Source organism: Pogoniulus pusillus, chromosome Z (genome assembly GCF_015220805.1).
Source record: "Pogoniulus pusillus isolate bPogPus1 chromosome Z, bPogPus1.pri, whole genome shotgun sequence".
Classification (NCBI taxonomy): domain Eukaryota; kingdom Metazoa; phylum Chordata; class Aves; order Piciformes; family Lybiidae; genus Pogoniulus; species Pogoniulus pusillus.
In genome coordinates, this window is record NC_087309.1 from 30,499,194 (window position 1) to 30,517,344 (window position 18,151).

At 44.8% G+C, this 18,151-nt stretch overlaps 1 protein-coding gene across 1 annotated transcript in view; it reads left to right on the plus strand.

Moving 5' to 3' along the window:
• ZFYVE16 (zinc finger FYVE-type containing 16) overlaps positions 1-18,151 on the plus strand; it is a 47,387-nt gene that overhangs the window by 7,692 nt on the left and 21,544 nt on the right. Inside the window, exons 2-4 of the mRNA XM_064140698.1 lie at positions 2,928-3,039; positions 3,220-5,381; positions 17,929-18,022. Coding sequence (XP_063996768.1) covers positions 2,967-3,039; positions 3,220-5,381; positions 17,929-18,022 — 2,329 coding nt within the window. The 5' untranslated portion in view covers positions 2,928-2,966. The remainder of the gene's footprint in view (positions 1-2,927; positions 3,040-3,219; positions 5,382-17,928; positions 18,023-18,151) is intronic.

The following is an 18,151-nucleotide window of genomic DNA, read 5'->3' on the forward strand; positions in this document are numbered from 1 at the left end:
CCTTATCTCAGCAGATAAAACTTTGCAAGGGGCTGAACCATCTGTCTTCTGATTCGATCTGTACTCTATTCAACTGTCATATTTTATTCCTTGTCTTACCCACGAAGTACATACTTGCCTTAACTGCAAGGCTGCTTCTTCACGCAGTGCTTAAGACATGAACTTGTTTGGATCAGAGTCTGACAATCATGCTGCATTTTTAGTTGTTTTTTACTATCCTTAGAGGAAAGCTTGAGAGAAGGATTTAAAGACAGCTTGTTGATCATCTTGGGGAATGTGAACCGACCTCAACCTCTTTAAATGCATTGCATCCTTGTGTTAAGACATCTGTGCTATACTTCAGTGCCTTGGCTGGTTATCTGCTTTTTAGTTCTGTTACATTTTACTTCTTAACCTGTGTTGGTAGAACAGTTGATGTGCTTTACCTTGATTTCAGTAAAACATTTGACACTGTCACACTAAGGCAGCATGATCTGGAGGATCAGGTAGTGAGGCGGATTTGGAACTGGTTTAAAGAAAGGAGCCAGAGAGTTGTGGTCAATGGAATGGAGTCTAGTTGGAGACCTGTAACTAGTGGAGTCCCTCAGGGGTCAGTACTGGCACCAGTGATACTTAATATATTCATCAACAGCCTGGTCGAGAGAACAGAGTGCCCTGCCAGCAAGTCCGCTGGGTGGAGTGACTGACGCACCAGAAGGCTGTGCTACCATTCAGGAAAACTTACAACAGGCTGGAGAATTGGGCGGGGAGAAATTTAATGAAGTTGCAACTGGGAAAGAACAACCTCAGGTATCAGAACCTGTTAGAGAGCAGTTAAGGGGAAAAGGACTTAGGGGTCCTGGTGGATGGAAGGTTGACTATAAGCCATCAGTGTGCTGGCTTGTTTACAAAGCCCTGTAATGATAGGACAAGGGGCAATGCCTTCAAACTATAGAAGAGTAAATTTGGATTGGTTGTTAGGAGCAAGTTCTTTACTAGGAGGTAAAGACTGTACTAGGCTGCAGGGGAAGGTGGTTGTGGCCCCATCCCTGGAGATATCAAAGTAAGGCTTGACAGTGCTCTGGGCAGCCTGATCTAGTTGAGAATGCCACTGCTTACTGCAGAGGTGGTTGGACTAAATGACTTTTAGAGATCCCTTCCATCCCAGATCATTCTATGATTCTGTGCTTGACTAATCCGATAGCCTTTTACAACAGCATAACTTAATGGGTAGATGATGAGAGGGCAGTGGATGTGGTGTACCTTGATTTCAGCAAGTTTTTCAACACCATCTCCCACAGCATACTTGCAGCCAACCTTAAGAAGTGTGAATTGGATGGTGGGACTGTGAGATGAGTTGAGAACTGACTGAAGGACAGAGCTCAGAGTCTTGTGGTCAGTGAGGCAGAGTTTAGTTGCGAGCCTGTGGCCAGTGGTGTTCCCCAGAGAGCAGTACTAGTTCCAGTCCTGTTAAATGTACTCATCAGTGACGTGGACAAAGGGACACAGTGTACCCTCAACAAGTTTTTGCTCCTCCGGAACTGGGAGGAATAGCTGACATGTCAGTGTGACGTGGCCAGTGGAGACTTGGGTGGGAAACCTATTGAAATTCAGCAAGGGCATGTGTAAAGTAGTGTATCTGGGGAACAATAACTCCGTGCACCAATACAGGTGGAAGGCAGTTCTGCAGAGAGGGACTTGGGAGTTCAGATGAACAATGGATGAACTGTAAGTCAGCAACATGCCCTCATGATCAAGAAGGCCAGCAGCATCCTGAGATGCATTAAGAAGAGTGTGGCTAGTAGGTTGAGGAAGGTTTTCCTCCCCATCTACTCTGGTGAGGTCTTAATGTGGAATACTGCATCCACTTCTGGACTTCCCAGTTCAAGAACAGCAAGGAACTACTGAAGAGAGTCCAATGGCAAGCCACTAAGATGACTGAGGGATTGGAGCATCTACCGTATCAGACAAGGCTGAGAAAACTGGCGTTTTACTTGGAGGAGAAGGAGGCTGAAGGGGGTGAATCTCATTAATGCTTATAAATATCTGAAGGGTGACTATCAGGAGGATAGAGCTCTTCTCAGTGGTGTCCAGTGGCAGGACAAGTGGCAGTGGTCACAAACTGGAACACAAGAGGTTCCACAAAAATACAAATTAAAATTCCTTCACTTTGAGAGTGACAGAGCACTAGTACAGGCTGCTCAGAGAGGTTGTGGAGTCTTTATCTCTGGAGGCATTGAAAAACTTTTTTTATGTTTGTTCCTGGGTGTCTTGATCTACGTGATCCTGGAATGGGCTAGACCATCTTCTTCCAACCTCTACTGTTCTGGATTCTGTGAAATGTTTGGGATTATGTAGACATCATTTATTTAAACACTTGTGTCACAGGGGTGTTGGTGCTGTGTTTTCATTCTTTGCCTGTGAGCTGTGTGGTGTAAAATATAGAGGGGGCCAGAGCAGAATATCTGAGTATCCCTTCTGATTTTGAACTTTGTGACTTTAGAGTACCATAGTATGTAGTTTCAGATGCATTTGGTTTTAATAGGGTAGCTTCAAGCTCATGGTTTAGGGTGATTTTTTGAGTATATTGTGCATAGTATTCTGAGTGTACTGTACAGTATATTCAGAGTATGTAGAGGCTAGCAGTCTGCAACTCAGTTTCTACTTGTTTTATGTGGAGGGAGAGTAAGAGTCAGTTGAAAAAGGAAAAAAAAAATTTCATGGAATCAGAATTTGGAGGTTGGAAGGGAACTCTAAAGATTGAGTCCAACCCTACTGCTGAAAGCAGGATCACTCAAGGTAGTCCAAACAAGAATGTGTCCAGGCAGGTCTTGAGGAAGTCTCCAGAGAAGGAGACTCCGCAACCATGGGTAATGCAGAACAGAATAATGATTTGACTTTGTAAGCAGCAAAATACTGTGAATAAAACAAACTGATTTTCTTTTTAGGTTTAAGAAGGCTAAAACTTCACTGGAACTGCAACAAGGATGGACAGTTACTTTAAAGCTGCAGTCTGTGCCTTGGACACATTACTTGATGAATTTGAACAGAGTACAACAGGTTAGTTCCTGCACTGCTGCCTTGACCAGTGAAACAGCTTAGGTCAAATGACTTAACACGAAATGTGGAAGTAACATGTGTTAAATAAAAGCTTGTATTGATGAATAGATGGGATTCAGAGGGAGCAGAAAGAGAGGAGCTTTCTAAACTTCACTTTTGATGTCTTTTTCTTTCAAATAGATGAATATGATTGCTACAGAACACCTCAAAATTCATATGACTCAAAACACCATTCGCTTTCTTCAGTTCTGGATTGCTTGCAATGCGTATACCCAACACCAAAACGACAAGAGGATGCTAATAGCTGCACTTCATCAGAAGAAATCTGTCTGTCTAGCCACACTGGAACAAGTGAAGCACTTCCAAGTTACTCACAGCAAAATGAGAAGGGTGTTGCTGGACCTGATCTTTTGTCCACTGTGGACAGTGGTTCCTTAAATGAAATTCAGGCTTCAAATCTAGGGAGGTGTAGTGTACCTGTGTGTGATCTTGTTAATGACACAGGTAACTTGATCCATTCAGCAGCTGCTCGTGAAGATGCTCAAAAGTTGCAGCCAGATGACTTCCAGTACAGAGAAGGTTTGATTGGCACATCTTGCATACCTGTTCATACCTGTGTGTCATCAACTGGATGTAGCAGTGTGTCAAGTACAGAGCAGAGTGATGGAGACTCAATGCTACAAGACTTGGGACATCTTAAACCAGAGACTAATGATTTAGCTTCAAAATTGAACAGTTACACTACAACAGATATCTCAGGTCCATGTGATGATCAACATAGGGCAGAGTTGGTGAAGTGCAGTGGAGAGTTTGATCAGTGTGAACGAACTGCTGATGTTAATACTCCATGTGATGCTGTAACATCACAAAATTTGGATGTGTACAGTCCCAAAGATGAGAAAGCATGCAAAGAATTGCCTTGTGAACCACAAGATGAAAATGAATGCTCTACTGTAAGCAAAGAGATGCATGGAAGAAATGCTGTAGAAAAGGTAGACTCAAAAAATAAGAACAACATTGAATCCATGCCTTCGGATCTGACAAAGAGGCTTCAGTTGCATGAAAGCCATACAGTATTACCTGGAAATAGTGTTTTACTAGGCTACTCATGTCAAACAGAAGCTAAAGTAGAACTGGAAAAGAAAATCACAGAAGGGAATGTAGAGAGTGTAGATAGTAAAGAACTTCATAGCAGTGAAATACTGAACACTGTTTCAAGTTCAGTGAAGGATGTCCAGGCCTCACTGTCATGCCTTCCACTTCCTGCATCTCTGTGTGGTTCATTAATTGCAACAGAAGAAAAGGTTAATCTTCTACCTCAAAAAGAAATGTCAGAGGTTCTTAGTAATATTTTAACTGTTCATACTGGAAAATCTAGCACTGATCTCTCTAGCGGGGAATCCTGTGAAAACACTAACTTCCATGAAGAGGAAGTATATGCAGCTGAAGTTGATGGAAGTGAGGTGGAAAAAAGCAAAGATGGAGAGAAGTATGATACAGAGGATGTCATTGATGACAGTGATTCGCAACAAATCAAAGCTTTTGTTTCTGGTTTTCTGGAATGTGAAGCTGAGCCATATGGTGTTGATATAGCCTCTGATGGCTATGGAATTATGTCTGACTTGATTGTTGAGAATGTCATTAAAAGCGATACTCTAATAACAGATGCTGAGCTCGATGCTTTCTTGTATGGGTCAGGTCTTCAGCCCAGTGTGCTAAAATCTTCAGACAATGATAGTCTCTCAGTGGAAGTCGATGTAGATGAAGGATATCTAGCAAATGTGAACAACCTAGATATCACAGAGGTCACCGAAGAGCATATGCAAGAAAAACTGGACAAGATAACAAATATTAATAGTAATCTTCAAGTATCTCTTTCTGCCAATGAATTACACTCTGCGTCAGAAGAGACTGTGTCTCACATTCAAGACATGACTGAGAGTGGTAGTGAAGCGCTAGTTTGTAATGTTCATGGTGAAGGAGCAAGACCAACACAGTTGCTTGGCCTTTCCCAAGGAGCTGTTGGTCAGAGACAACTGGACAGTGCTGATGTACTTGAGACAAAAAAACAGGAAGCCGGTTCTCTTACCCCAGAAGCTCCTCTCTCAGACACCAACATAAATATTGTTGGTAAAAATTCTGACCCTGTGTGTTCTAGGGAAATCAACTCTCAAGCTGGAGGAAATCAAACATTGAAAAATGCAGCATCACCTAAAATACCTGCAACTCTCTCATGGAAACAACCGTTTTGGGTTCCTGATTCAGAAGCACCCAACTGCATGAACTGCCAAGTCAAGTTTACATTTACAAAAAGACGACACCACTGCCGTGCGTGTGGAAAGGTAAGTTTTTGGAGAGGGGTGTTGTGTTAACAGCAAGCAAACCATGTCAGATCTAGGAATAACCGAAATACAGACAGAAAAAAGAGCTGACAGAATTTTTCTAGGCTCAAAGTGTTAAAAAAATATAAATGATGTGATGGTTTGGGGGTTACCCCGCCCCCCCCCCCACTTTTGAATTTGCCCCAGCTAACTCAGACGGACCCTGGGAATATAGATGAAGCAATTCATTTACAGCTAGCAGAATTTACAAGCAGCTATTTACAATATATACAGTTATATACAATTATATACAGAAATATACAAAGGATAAACAATATAAAAGCACAACTCCCCTCCCAGAAACTTGAGTCCCCAGGAGGGGCTCTCAAACCACCCCAACACCTCCCCCCGGCCCTCTCAACCTTACCCCAGTTCTCAGGAAGAATAGAGGTGCAGCCAAGAGGTTAGGGAGCAGGGTTAGTAGGAGCAGGGTTAATGAGATGTGACCAGGTCTAAGGCAAAAGCAAGAGTGAGAAACAAAATGGAGAATGTTTTCTTCTTCTTCCCAGAGTTCTCAGCGTGACTGTGAGAGAAGTAGACACAATTGTTTTTCATTTCACTGCCCGTTATCTAGTTCTTTTACCAAAACATTCCAGCTTGCTTCAAACTAGCACAAAAAAAAATCATAATAATTAGCTCAAAAAACTGATACGAATTAAGTATGACCTTTTGATATAAGAAAGGGAAGTACAGAGAATATTCTTATTTTGTCTTAACATTGCTGGTTAGGCAAACGCGATCATGGAAGATGAGATAGTGAACTGCATCATAGTTGCCGTGAATGAGCTTTTGACTCAGCATTGAAGTTATACATTTAAGCTTTAAAAAATTGAGGTGATAGTAATGACAAGTCAGGTAATAATGCTGTTTGTAAAACACTGTCCATAAATCAGGAAGGATTGCAGTCTGAACAGTGATAAAGCAGTCAGCATAAATCTGTCCTCCTGTGTGTTTAGATGTGTCATTTTCCAGGGGAGTCATCTCAGGGTAAAACCATGCTACTTTTGTGAGGTGAATAATACTCACCAACTGAGTAAGTAATCCGTAGAATTACTTTTTTTCAACCTGTGGTCTTCCGCAGTGAGTAAATGTCAAAGCTTATTCTTAAACTATAATTCCCTTGTGAGCCCTTATGTTTGTAATAGTACATACATGGAAATGTTGACAATACTAATGACCTACTTTTCACTATTCTCTTTAAGCTTTATGGATGAGGAGGTATTGCAAACAGTAATGTTAGAACTTGATAACTTTTTGTGTGCCCAGTGTTGAAAGGCATCTGGAGAGACTTGTTTGTTTTCTTTCTTCAGGGTGACTTTTCTAGTATAGCGTATTGAAAGCGTAGTATGAATTTACTTCAGCTGCAGTACGTGGGAATTAAAATATAGGCCTGAATTTGGCTGCCAAGATGATTAGAAACTCATTGTAAAAAAACTAGGAGTCATTAATTTTACTTACTTGGCACAATATCCTGTGTGAAGTTTTGCAACATTTTAAAACAAAGTTTTTGAGAACGTTTTTTGGTTTAGTTCTAAGACTGGCTGACTTCAAGTTCCTGTTTACATTTGCCAGTGAGATTTTTTTTTTTTGCTCTTTGCCTAAAGATCGTGGAATCATGGAATCACATAATTAAAGACCATCATGATCATCACGACCTAAGGTCACTACAGTCATTAAATGATGTCCCAATCTGCCATGTCTGCATGTTTCTTGGAACACCTCCAGACATGGTGACCTTCCTGGACAGCCCGTTCCAGTGCCTGACTCTCTAAAGAAATATTTTTTAATATCCAATCTAACCTGCCCCAGCACAGTTTCAGGGCATTTCTTGTCATTCTGTCATCTGATACTAGGGAGAAGAGTCTGAGCCCTACCTCACTACAACCTCCTTTCAGGTAGTTGTACATAGCAGCCTTCTCCAGACTAAACAACCCCAGTTTGTGGGAACCAAGTAAGGGAGTCAGCAAGGGCACATCCTTGAGTACCATTGACACAGGAAGATTAAGGTTAGAAACCTAGTAAACAATTTAAAACAAAGAACTCAAAGTAGTCTTTGCCAAGGTAGCAAACACCTCACTGTCATCCAGTAAGAATGTTAAAGACAATATTTTATCCAGTCATCACTGTATTCCACAACTTATAGCATTACCACAATTTGTAGAGTGGCATGTAAAAAGACTGCTGCTGTAGCAATAAACAGCTTCAGCTACTACTATATCCACATATTCTTGTGTTGCTGTTGTTTTGTCCATCACTAATGTATACAGTGACATCAGTTCCCTCAGCCATTCCTCAAAAGACTTGTTCTCCAGGCCATTAGCCAACTTTGTGTGTATTCAGCCAGTCCAGTCTTCTCCAGTGACTCAGTGGTGCTCCCCTCTAATTACATTGCACAGCCAAAACCCCCTTAACACACAGGATTAGCAACACCAGTGGCTGATGACTGTAAACAGGGCTGTGTAGTGAAGGGTGCTTTTATCCCCAAAGAAGGAGCGGGAAGTCATTGTCTATCAGGAAAATTATGAGGTGGTAGAATCAACCAGGTTGGAAGAGACCTCCAAGATCATCCAGTCCAACCTAGCACCCAGCCCTAGCCGGTCAACTAGACCATGGCACTAAGTGCCTCATCTGGTTCTTTTTTGAACACCTCCAGGGATGGCGACTCCACCACCTCCATAGCCGTCACAGAAATGTGATGGGATGTCTCACTTAACTGGATTGCCACCATTTATAGCTACAATCCCTTCAGAAGGGATAGGCAAGGAAAGAGAGGCGGTGGCATGGCCCTCTATGTCAGGGAATGTTTTGATTGGGTTGAGGTTAATGATGGTGATGATAGACCTGAGTGTTTATGGGTAAGAATTAGGAGGAAGGCCAACAAGGAATACATCCTGGTGGTAGTCTGTTGTAAGCCACCCATCCAGAATGAAGACACAGATTAAATATTCTTTAGGCATCTGCCAGGGTCACAGAATTATTGAGGCTGGAATAGACCTCTGAGATCATGAAGTCCAGTCTATAGATTAACACCACCACATCAACTAGACCATGTCACTAAGCCCACATCCAACCTTTCCTTAAACACCTCCAGGGACAACGACTCCCCCACCTCCCTGGGCAGTCCACTCCAGTGTCTAATTACCTTTTTCATGAGGAAATGCTTCCTAACATCCAACCTGTTGTGGAGGCAGGGAATTAATGTGGCCGAGTCAGGAATTTATATAAAAACAGAGTTATTTTATTTTCCCGAAAACCCACCCCCAAAACTATATACAGAAATTAATTTAGTTTTATGAGATTCAGCTCGTTTGAGAAAATCTACAGGATGCCATAGATAATTTGACTATTTTGGAAATCAGAAGTTGGAAAAGGCTTTTAGCTATTAAATTATAGTGTTTTTTCTTTAATAATAAAGCTGAGCCAAACAACTCACAGTCAGGCTGGGTGAAAAGGGTGGTCCAGCTGCCTGTCCACTGGGATTCTTTTTCAGAACCTGTAGGAGAGTCGTTAAGACCTTAATAGACGCAAATAGGTGAAGCCTTGGAGCAGAATGCAGGGCTCCTTCTGCACAATCTGTCCAGGCGGGGGTGGGGAGCGGGAGGGAGGGAGGGCGGGGAAGTCTCAGGCAGGCATGATCTCTAAGGCAGGAACCCCAAAGGAAGTCCCCCAATATTTATACCCTTCCTAGACAAAGAGCAGAGTTACCACTTCCTAGGTGCTAAAACCACAGCCAATCCCAGCCTGATTCCAGCGCGGGCACTGCACGGGCACCCCTCATGCCAGAAGGGCCTCTTGCTCCCCCCCCTTCCCTCCTGCAGGGCATCGAGCTGGGGGGGAAACAGGTCTTTTCGCACCTTTCCTCTCCCATTCAAACCCCAGAGGGAGAGTAATTTGAGAGGAATTTAGGGGTATACAGGACAGGGACAAGGACTTCCCCACCTCCCTGGGCAGTCCACTCCAGTGTCTAATTACCTTTTGCATGAGGAAATGCTTCCTAACCTCCAACCTAAAACTCCTCTAGTGCAGCTTCAGGTCATTCTCTATTATCTTGTCAAGTTGCCTGGGAGAAGAGCCTGACCCCCACCTTACTAGAACTTGCCTTTGGATAGTTGTAGAGTGTGATAAGGTCCCTCCTTAGTCTCTTCCAGACTAAACAACCTCAGCCCCTCCTCATAAGACTTTCCCTCCAGTCCCTTCACTAGTCTCATTGATCTCCTCTGTACCCACTCCAGCACCTCAGTATCTTTCTTGAAGTGAGAGGTCCAGAACTACACACAGTGCTCGAAGTGAGGCCTTATGAGTGCCGAGTACAGGGGCAGAGTTGCATCTCTAGTTCTGCCAGCCACACAATTTCTGATATAAGCCAAGAAGCCATTGACCTTCCATGCCACCTGGGCACACTGCTGGCTCATGTTCAGCCAGCTATCAACCAGCACTGTCGGGTCCCTCTCTGCCAGGCCACTCTCCAGCCACTCATTCCACAGTCTGTGGTGCTGCATCGGTTTATTGTGGCCCGAGTGTAGGACCCTGCACTTGGCCTTGTTAAACCACATCCTAGGCCTCAGCCAATCCACCCAGCCTGTCCAGGTCACTCTGAAGTGTCTTCCTACCTTCCAGGAAATCGACACTCCCCCCCAACTTGGTGTCATCTGCGAATTTACTAGGCAGTAGACTTGATCCTCTCATTCACATCATCAATAAAGATGTTAAATAGAAGTCTCACAATTGCCAGCCCTCGTTCTCATGGGGCGCTTGAACTTCCCTGATGTCTGCTGTAAATAGAACATGGCAAAGAGGGACATTCCTTGAGGCTTCTGGAGTGTGGAGAGGATAGCTTCCTGATGCAGCTGTTGACAGAAGCCAGTTACGGATAGCACTTTGCTGGACCTGCTGCTTGTGAATAGAAAAGAATTTGTGGGTTGCATAACTGACTGGGGCTGTCTGGGGCACAGTGATCATAAATTATAAGTTCTCAGTTGGAGAAATGAAGAGGAAGGTTTATCAGTACTGCCACTTGGGACTTGAAGCAGGCAGACTTTGGCCTGTTTCAGAAACTGGTCAAAAAGGAACCTTGGGAGGCAGTCCTGAGGGACCAGGGAGTCCAGGAAGGCTGGACGCTGTTCAAGAAGGAAGTCTTAAAGGTGCAGGAATAGGCTGTCCCCATGTGCTGAAAGAAGTTGGTGAGAAAGAAGGCCAGCCTTGCTGAAGAGACATTTGGTTGCAAATCAGGATTAAAATGAGAGTTTATGGTAATTGGAAGAAGAGACAGGTCACTCAGGCAGACTACAAGGTTGCAGGGAGAAGATTAGAAGGGCTGAAGTCCATCTAGAAACAAATCTGGCTTCAGATTGTTAAGACAAGAAGAAATGCTTCTACAAATATGTTAGTAAAAAAAAGGAGGACTAAGAAGAATCTTCATCCTTCAGCCAAGAAGGCAAACAGCATCTGGGCCTGGATTGGAAACTCTGCAGTGAGCAGAAGGGAAACGATCCTGTACTCAGCACTGGTGAGGACACACCTTGAATACCATGTTCAGTTTTAGGCTCCTCGCTACAAGACATTGAGATACTGGAGTGTATGCAAAGAAGGGCAGCAAAGCTGGTGAACAAGTCTTACAGGGAGAAGCTGTGGGAACTGGAGTTGTTTAGACTGGAGAAAAAGAAGCTGAGGGGAGACCTCATTGCTCTGTACAACTGCCTTAAATCAGGTTATAGTGAGTTTGGGTCCAGTCTTCTCTTCCAGCACCAAGTGACAGAACGAGAGAAAATGGCCTTAAGCTGCACCAGGGGAGGTTTAGGTTCAATATTGGAAAAATTTTCTTTACAGAAAGAGTGGTCAGACATGGAATAGGCTGCCCAGGGAGGTGGTGGCATCACTGTCACTGGAGGTGCTCAAGAAATGTGTGGACATGGCACTTTGAGACATGGTTTAGTGGCCATGGTGGTGTTAGGTTGATGGTTGGACTTGATCTTGAAGGTCTTTTCCAACCAAAAAAACTCAATGATTATGTGATTCTAAGGCATTACAGAACATCTAAATAAACATTTTATGGATCCTGGAATGCTGTGCAGTTGTTACTGTCATAGGCTTACTAATTGTGTAACAGGTTAACTGTTGCAGAGGGGGATTTCTCTATGCCTCCCTTATTTGGGGGAGGTGAGAAATTAATTTGAGGTGGTACTGATTTTTCATAAAAAATATTTATTAAAATTAGTATTTACAAACTCTTGCCACCCCCAACCACTGTGTAATTAAGTTCTAGTGCAAACTTATGAAAACAATTAGGATATGATATATTTACAGGGATTTGAATCAAATTATCAACTATAGACAGAGAGATTTCCCTTAGGCTTAATGCCTGCTTAGGAGCTATGCTGTTTGACCAGCAGGGGCTGAAACTGTCTGCTCTAAGCCAGAGGTAACTTATTTTACAAAGGAATCAAAGCTTACTTAGATGTGTTGCCCTTAATTATTAATTTCCCTCTCGGGATTGTGTCACAGCGTGCCCAGTATTCGGGTCTTTGTGAGGCTGGAATCTTCCCGGATCACGGGGGGGAATGATAAGTGTTCCCAGTCTCTGGGGTAAACAGGATTTCTCTAACCTTCTCTCCTGGTGTGAAGTGGTCTCTGCCTCGATGCTGCTGCTTCCTCTGGATGCTGCGTGTCCAGGGATGATCAGCTGGCAGGATTCAAGGAACAGGAGGAGGATTTGTCTGTGCAGTCTCTGGCAGTCTTCTGTACAGCTAGCAGGCTGTGTTCGTGGGTTTGCAGACAAGCTAGAAGGTCTGCTGACCTGGTACTCCAGGCTGCAGCAGTGGGCATGCAGTATGTGCCAGGCTGCAGGGAGATTGATCTCCGTGGATAATTTGAGATAGCTCTCGGCTTAGGGGGCTCTCGGCTCCCCATGTATGTATCAAGTGCAGTCGTGAATGTGCTCTGCTTCCAAAGATTCGCAGACAGCTTAATTGTGAGTCGAGATCAATGCAAGAGGGATGAGCCTCAGTGAGTATGCAAGTAAGGGGCCAGGTCCTATGTCTAGGGCTTGCAAGCAGGTGAGAGCTGCAATGTGGATCAGAGAGCTAAGTCTGAACAGCTAAGTCGGAACCTCTGAACACAGGGTGCACCTTTGCACCACTCTTTATAGACTGGGCCGAGATTCGTGGCCCTTTTGGCCATCTAAAGTGACCAATCAGGTTGGCAGTAAGCCAAACCTTACCTTAATAGGCAGGAGCTGTTTGCCTGGACCCTCCCAAATATGGGGATCACCTGGGCGGACCCCAGAGATACACGGACTGGGTGTGTGTGTGTTACACAATCTGTTTACTACCATGGGTCCTGGCAGAAAAACAAGTCCAGGCATTTAGAGGCATAGGGAGGCCTCTGTTTTGGGGCTGCAGCCCCTCCACCACATTAACTTTGTGCCTTGTATGACTTTTTGTCTTTTTAATGACTGTTTTTGCTTAAATGAAACATTCTTGGTGAAGATGTTGTGGATTGTGTTTTCTACCTCTTGGACATAAGGAGAAACTGATAGCTGTTCATAGTTGTCCTCTGTGGTCTATTGTGGAAGGCAACAGTATAGCTTTCATATGATCCAAAAGATACTTTTTAACAGGGAAAACAGCAACATGTGCGACTTCTGTGTTCTGTGCTGGAAAGCAGTGAATTCTGGCTTTCATAGTTGTCTGGGCCGTGAAAGAGACTTCTTCACAATTTTGTAACAAACTGGTTTGTTAGCAGGAAACAGTGCAGGGCACAGTGCTGCAAGATCAGTAGATAATAAATTATTATTTTTGCTGGTATGAGACTTGTTCTGGCCATTATTTGAATTCTAATGGGAGAATCTAACAATTACTTTAAGAGATAATATGGAACTGATAAAGCAAAGTCTGAAATTCTTGTTCAGTCCTTGTTCCTATCAGGGTTGTTCTGTCTAAAATGGGTGTGGGATTAACAAAACTTGGAGTGAGTGTGAGAATGATGATGCAACTTGGGAATTCCTGCAATCAGTCCATAAAAGAATTTCAATATAGTATCACATGATGTGTACATATATGTGGTACGTAGACTTCTTCATGAGACATTAAGATACAGGCTTAAATATTAGGCTGTAGAGGATTCAGAATGAAACAAGTGAGGTGAATGAGAAGGCAGAAGAGACACAATCTAGGGGGTTGCCTAAAGCAAATGAGTGCCCCCATTGCATCAGGACTTGTACCTTTAAAGAAAAAGAATCATAGAATCAACCAGGTTGGAAGAGATCTCCAAGATCATCCAGTCCAACCTATCACCCAGCCCTACCCAATCAACTAGACCATGGCACTAAGTGCCTCATCCAGGCTTTTCTTGAAGACCCCCAGGGACGGTGACTCCACCATCTCCCTGGGCAGCCCATTCCAATGGGAAATCACTCTCTCTGTGAAGAACTTCTTCCTAATATCCAGCCTATACCTACCCTGGCACAACTTGAGACTGTGTCCCCTTGTTCTATTGCTGGTTGCCTGGGAGAAGAGGCCACCCCCGACCTGGCTACAATGCCCCTTCTGGTAGTTGTAGACAGTAATAAGATCACCCCTGAGCCTCCTCTTCTCCAGGCTAAACAGGCCCAGCTCCCTCAACCTCTCCTCATAGGATTTGTGCTCCAGGTCCCTCATCAGCTTTGTTGCCCTTCTCTGGACATGTTCCAGCACCTCAACATCCCTCTTGAATTCAGGGGCCCAGAACTGGACACAGTACTCAAGGTGTGGTCTGACCAGTGCTGAGTACAGGGGAAGAATAACCTCCCTTGACCTACTGGCCACACTGCTCCTGATACAGGCCAGGATGCCATTGGCTCTCTTGGCCACCTGGGCACACTGCTGCCTCATCTTCAGCCTACTATCTATCAGTACCCCCAGGTCCCTTTCCTCCTGACTGCTCTCCAGCCACTCAGTCCCCAGCCTGTAGCGCTGCTTGGGGATGTTGTGGCCAAAGTGCAGAACCCTGCACTTGGCCTTGTTAAATCTCATCCCATTGGCCTCTGCCCACCTATCCAGCCTGTTCAGGTCCCTCTGCAGGGCTCTCCTACCTTCCAACAGATCAACACCTGCTCCTAGCTTGGTGTCATCTGCAAACTTACTGATGCTGAACTCAATCCCCTCGTCCAGGTCATCAGTAAAGATATTGAACAGGACTGGGCCCAGCACTGATCCTTGGGGAACACCACTTGTGACTGGCTGCCAACTGGATGTGGCACCATTCACCACCACTCTGAGCTCTGCCATCCAGCCAGTTCTTGATCCAGCACAGAGTGAATCTGTCCAAACCATGAGCTGCCAGCTTGGCTAGGAGCTTCTTGTGGCAGACAGTGTCAAAGGCTTTGCTGAAGTCCAAGTAGACTACATCCACAGCCTTCCCCACATTCACCCGGCAGGTAACCTGATCATAAAAGGAGATCAGGTTGGTGAGACAGGACTTGCCCTTCCTAAACCCATGCTGGCTGGGCCTGATCCCTTGGCCATTCTGTAGGTGCTTTGTGATGGCACCCAAGATGACCTGTTCCATGACTTTGCCTGGCACTGAGGTCAGGCTCACAGCTCTGTAGTTTTCTGGCTCCTCCTTATGACCCTTCTTGTGAATGGGTATCACATTGGCCAGCTTCCAGTCTTCAGGGACCTCTCCAGTGAGCCAGGACTGCTGATAAATGATGGAGAGTGGCTTGGCCAACTCAGCTGCCAGCTCTCTCAGCACACTAGGGTGGATCCCATCCGGTCCCATGGACTTGTGAGGATCCAAATGATGCAGCAGGTCCCTTACTGCTTCCTCATGGATTAGAGGGGGACTGTACTGGTCCCTGACTCCATCCACCACTTCAGGAGTCCAGTTGTCCTGGAGACAACCTGTCCCACTATTGAAGACTGAGGCAAAGAAGGTGTTAAGCACCTCTGCCTTTTCCTCATCCTTTGTCACTATATTCCCCTCTCTATCTAACAAGGACTGGAGGTTGTCCTTGGCCCTTCTCTTGCCATTCATATATTTAAAGAAACACTTTTTATTTTCCTTGGCAGCCGTGGCCAGCCTGAGGTCCAAGTGGGCTTTTGCCTCTCTAATTTTTCCTCTACAAGACCTAGCAACCTCCTTGAACTTCTCCTGGGACACCTCCCCTCTCTTCCAAAGGTGATACACTCTCTTTTTAATCTTTAATTCCTTCAGCAGCTCCCTGCCCATCCAGCCTGGCTGCCTCCCTCGTCGGCTCATCTTCCGGCTCAGTGGCACTGCCTGCTCCTGTGCCTGCAGGAGTTCTTTCTTGAATCAGGTCCAACCTTCCTGGACCCCTTTGTTTTCAAGGGCTCTTTCCCAAGGAACTTTCTGAATTAGTTCCTTAAATAGGCTGAAGTCTGCCCTTCGGAAGTCCAGCATGGAGGTTCTGGTGATGCCCCTCCTGGCTTCTCCATGTATTGAAAACTCTATAATTTCATGGTCACTGGACCCCAGGCAGCCTCCAACCACCACATCCCCCACCAGCCCCTCTCTACTTGTGAGCAGCAAGTCAAGCAGGGCTGCCCCCCCGGTAGGCTCACGTAACAGCTGGGATAGGAAGTTGTCTTCCACACATTGCAGAAACCTTCTTGACTGCTTCTTCTCTGCAGTGTTTAAGTCCCAGCAGATGTCTGTTAGGTTAAAGTCGCCCACCAGAACAAGGGCAGGGTAGTTGTTACTGATGATTCCCTTCTGAGTGGAACAGAGGGCCCCATGTGTTGACAAGATCTTTCCCATAGGAAAGTCTGCTGCCTCCCTCGGGTCTGGGTCAGAGATGTTACCAGAAGGCTGCCTAGTGTGGTACAACCCTCCAATTACCATCCCTTGCTAGTTAATTCAAGTGGAGAGAAATGAGGTCAAAATCAGAAATAAAAAAGCAAGGCACTGGAGAGACTGGTTGAGGGACCAGGGGCACAGGTAATTTTTTAATCAATATGCTCAGTGGCAGGAAGGAATACTGAAAGGAATAGGAAATGCTGCATGATTAATAAGTGGCTCAGATGCTGTTGCCACCAACAGAATTTTGGAGGTTTTGACCTTGGGGAACTTTATATGGCACTGGATCTGCTAGCAGCAGATGGAGTACATCTGTTGGTCTCAAGAGGGGGAAAAACAATCAGTACATGAGTTGGCAGGGCTCACTGAAAGAGCTCTAAACCAGGTTTTAAGTGGGAGTGGGTTAAAACCAGACTCCAGAGATGAGCCTAAGGACAGCCTTCATTTTGCCGTTTCTGTGAGGTGGGAGATGGTGGCAAGTGGCAGGAAGACACATCAGGGTTGGAGGGATAGAGTGATAACAAGGGTCTTCATCCTGTCTTAAGGAATATGTAGCCCATGAGAAGCATAGTTAGGCTTCTAAATTTTAGGAAAACAAAATTCCAGCCCTTCAAGTAGTTAGTGAATGAGACCCCATGGAAAACAGTCCTCAGGAACAAGGGAGCAGAATAGAACTGGCAGGTCTTTAAGGATGCTTTACAGCTATTGTCTTTAAAAAGTCCAGTTTTAGGTGTTTATCTGGATCAATTGTACGTGATTAGATCTGCTCACAGCAAGAGACTGGAGGTGATACTATGTTTCATAGCTGAATCTGAGGAAGTACTGGCAAGAGTTTAGCTGTGTCATATGGATGTCATGTGGAGTGGGCAGCAGAACTGAATGCAGTACTGCCAGTGGGATCTCCTGTGAGCAGAGCAGACCGGGAGAATCACCTCCCTTGTCCTGCTGGTCATACTGCTTTTAATGCAGCCCAGGACATGGTTGGCTTTCTGGGCCGCAAATGCACATTGACAGCTCATGCTGAGTTTTTCATTCTCTGGCATGCCCAAGCTCTCCTCTCCTTAAGACTGCTTTCAAGCCACTCACTTCTTGCCTACCCTATAATTGTGCTTGGGATTGTCTGGACCCAAGTGCAGGACCTTGCGCTTGGTCTTGTTGACCTTCATGATGTTGGCATGGCCCTGCCCCTCCAGCCTGTTCAAGTCCCTCTGGATGGTATCTCATCCCCCCCGGCTTATCAACAGCACCACTCAGCTTGGTGCCATCTGCAAATTTGCTGATGGTGCATTTGATTCCACTGTCTATATCATCAGTAAAAGTGTTAGTACAGGTCCCAGTACAGACCCCTGAGGGACACCACTTCTTGCTGCATGTTAACCATACCACGCAGCTTGATAGTGTCCACAGACCTGTTGCAAGGTGCCCTCAGTTCTACCGAGCAGATCACCAGCAAAGATATTAACTAGTGCTAGTCCAAATACTGACCCCTGAGGGATGCCACTTGTCACTGGTCTCCATTTGGACATTAAGCCATTGACCACTACCCCTACATACTAAGGTCCTTTTCAACATCCATACTTATGAAACAATGCATGTACTCTTTATCTAGTGCAGTCTGTTTTAGTAAAAGGATTAAATAATGAACAGGAACTTGATTCAGGAGTTGCTGAGATTTTGTCTGTAGAGTGTGTAACTTTATCTTTCTCTGGTTCAGGTTTTTTGTGGTGCTTGTTGCAAACGAAAATGCAAACTACAATACATGGAGAAGGAAGCAAGAGTCTGTACTGGCTGCTATGATTATATTAAAGGTAAAAAAGTTCTTTTTTTTTTTGAGCAAATGCAGTAATCATTAGAGAAGTATAGATGCAGCTAACATCTCCTTGCTCTTTTTGAGGTACTTCACTGGTTTAATTGGTGTATTTTTTCCTGGTTTTGAG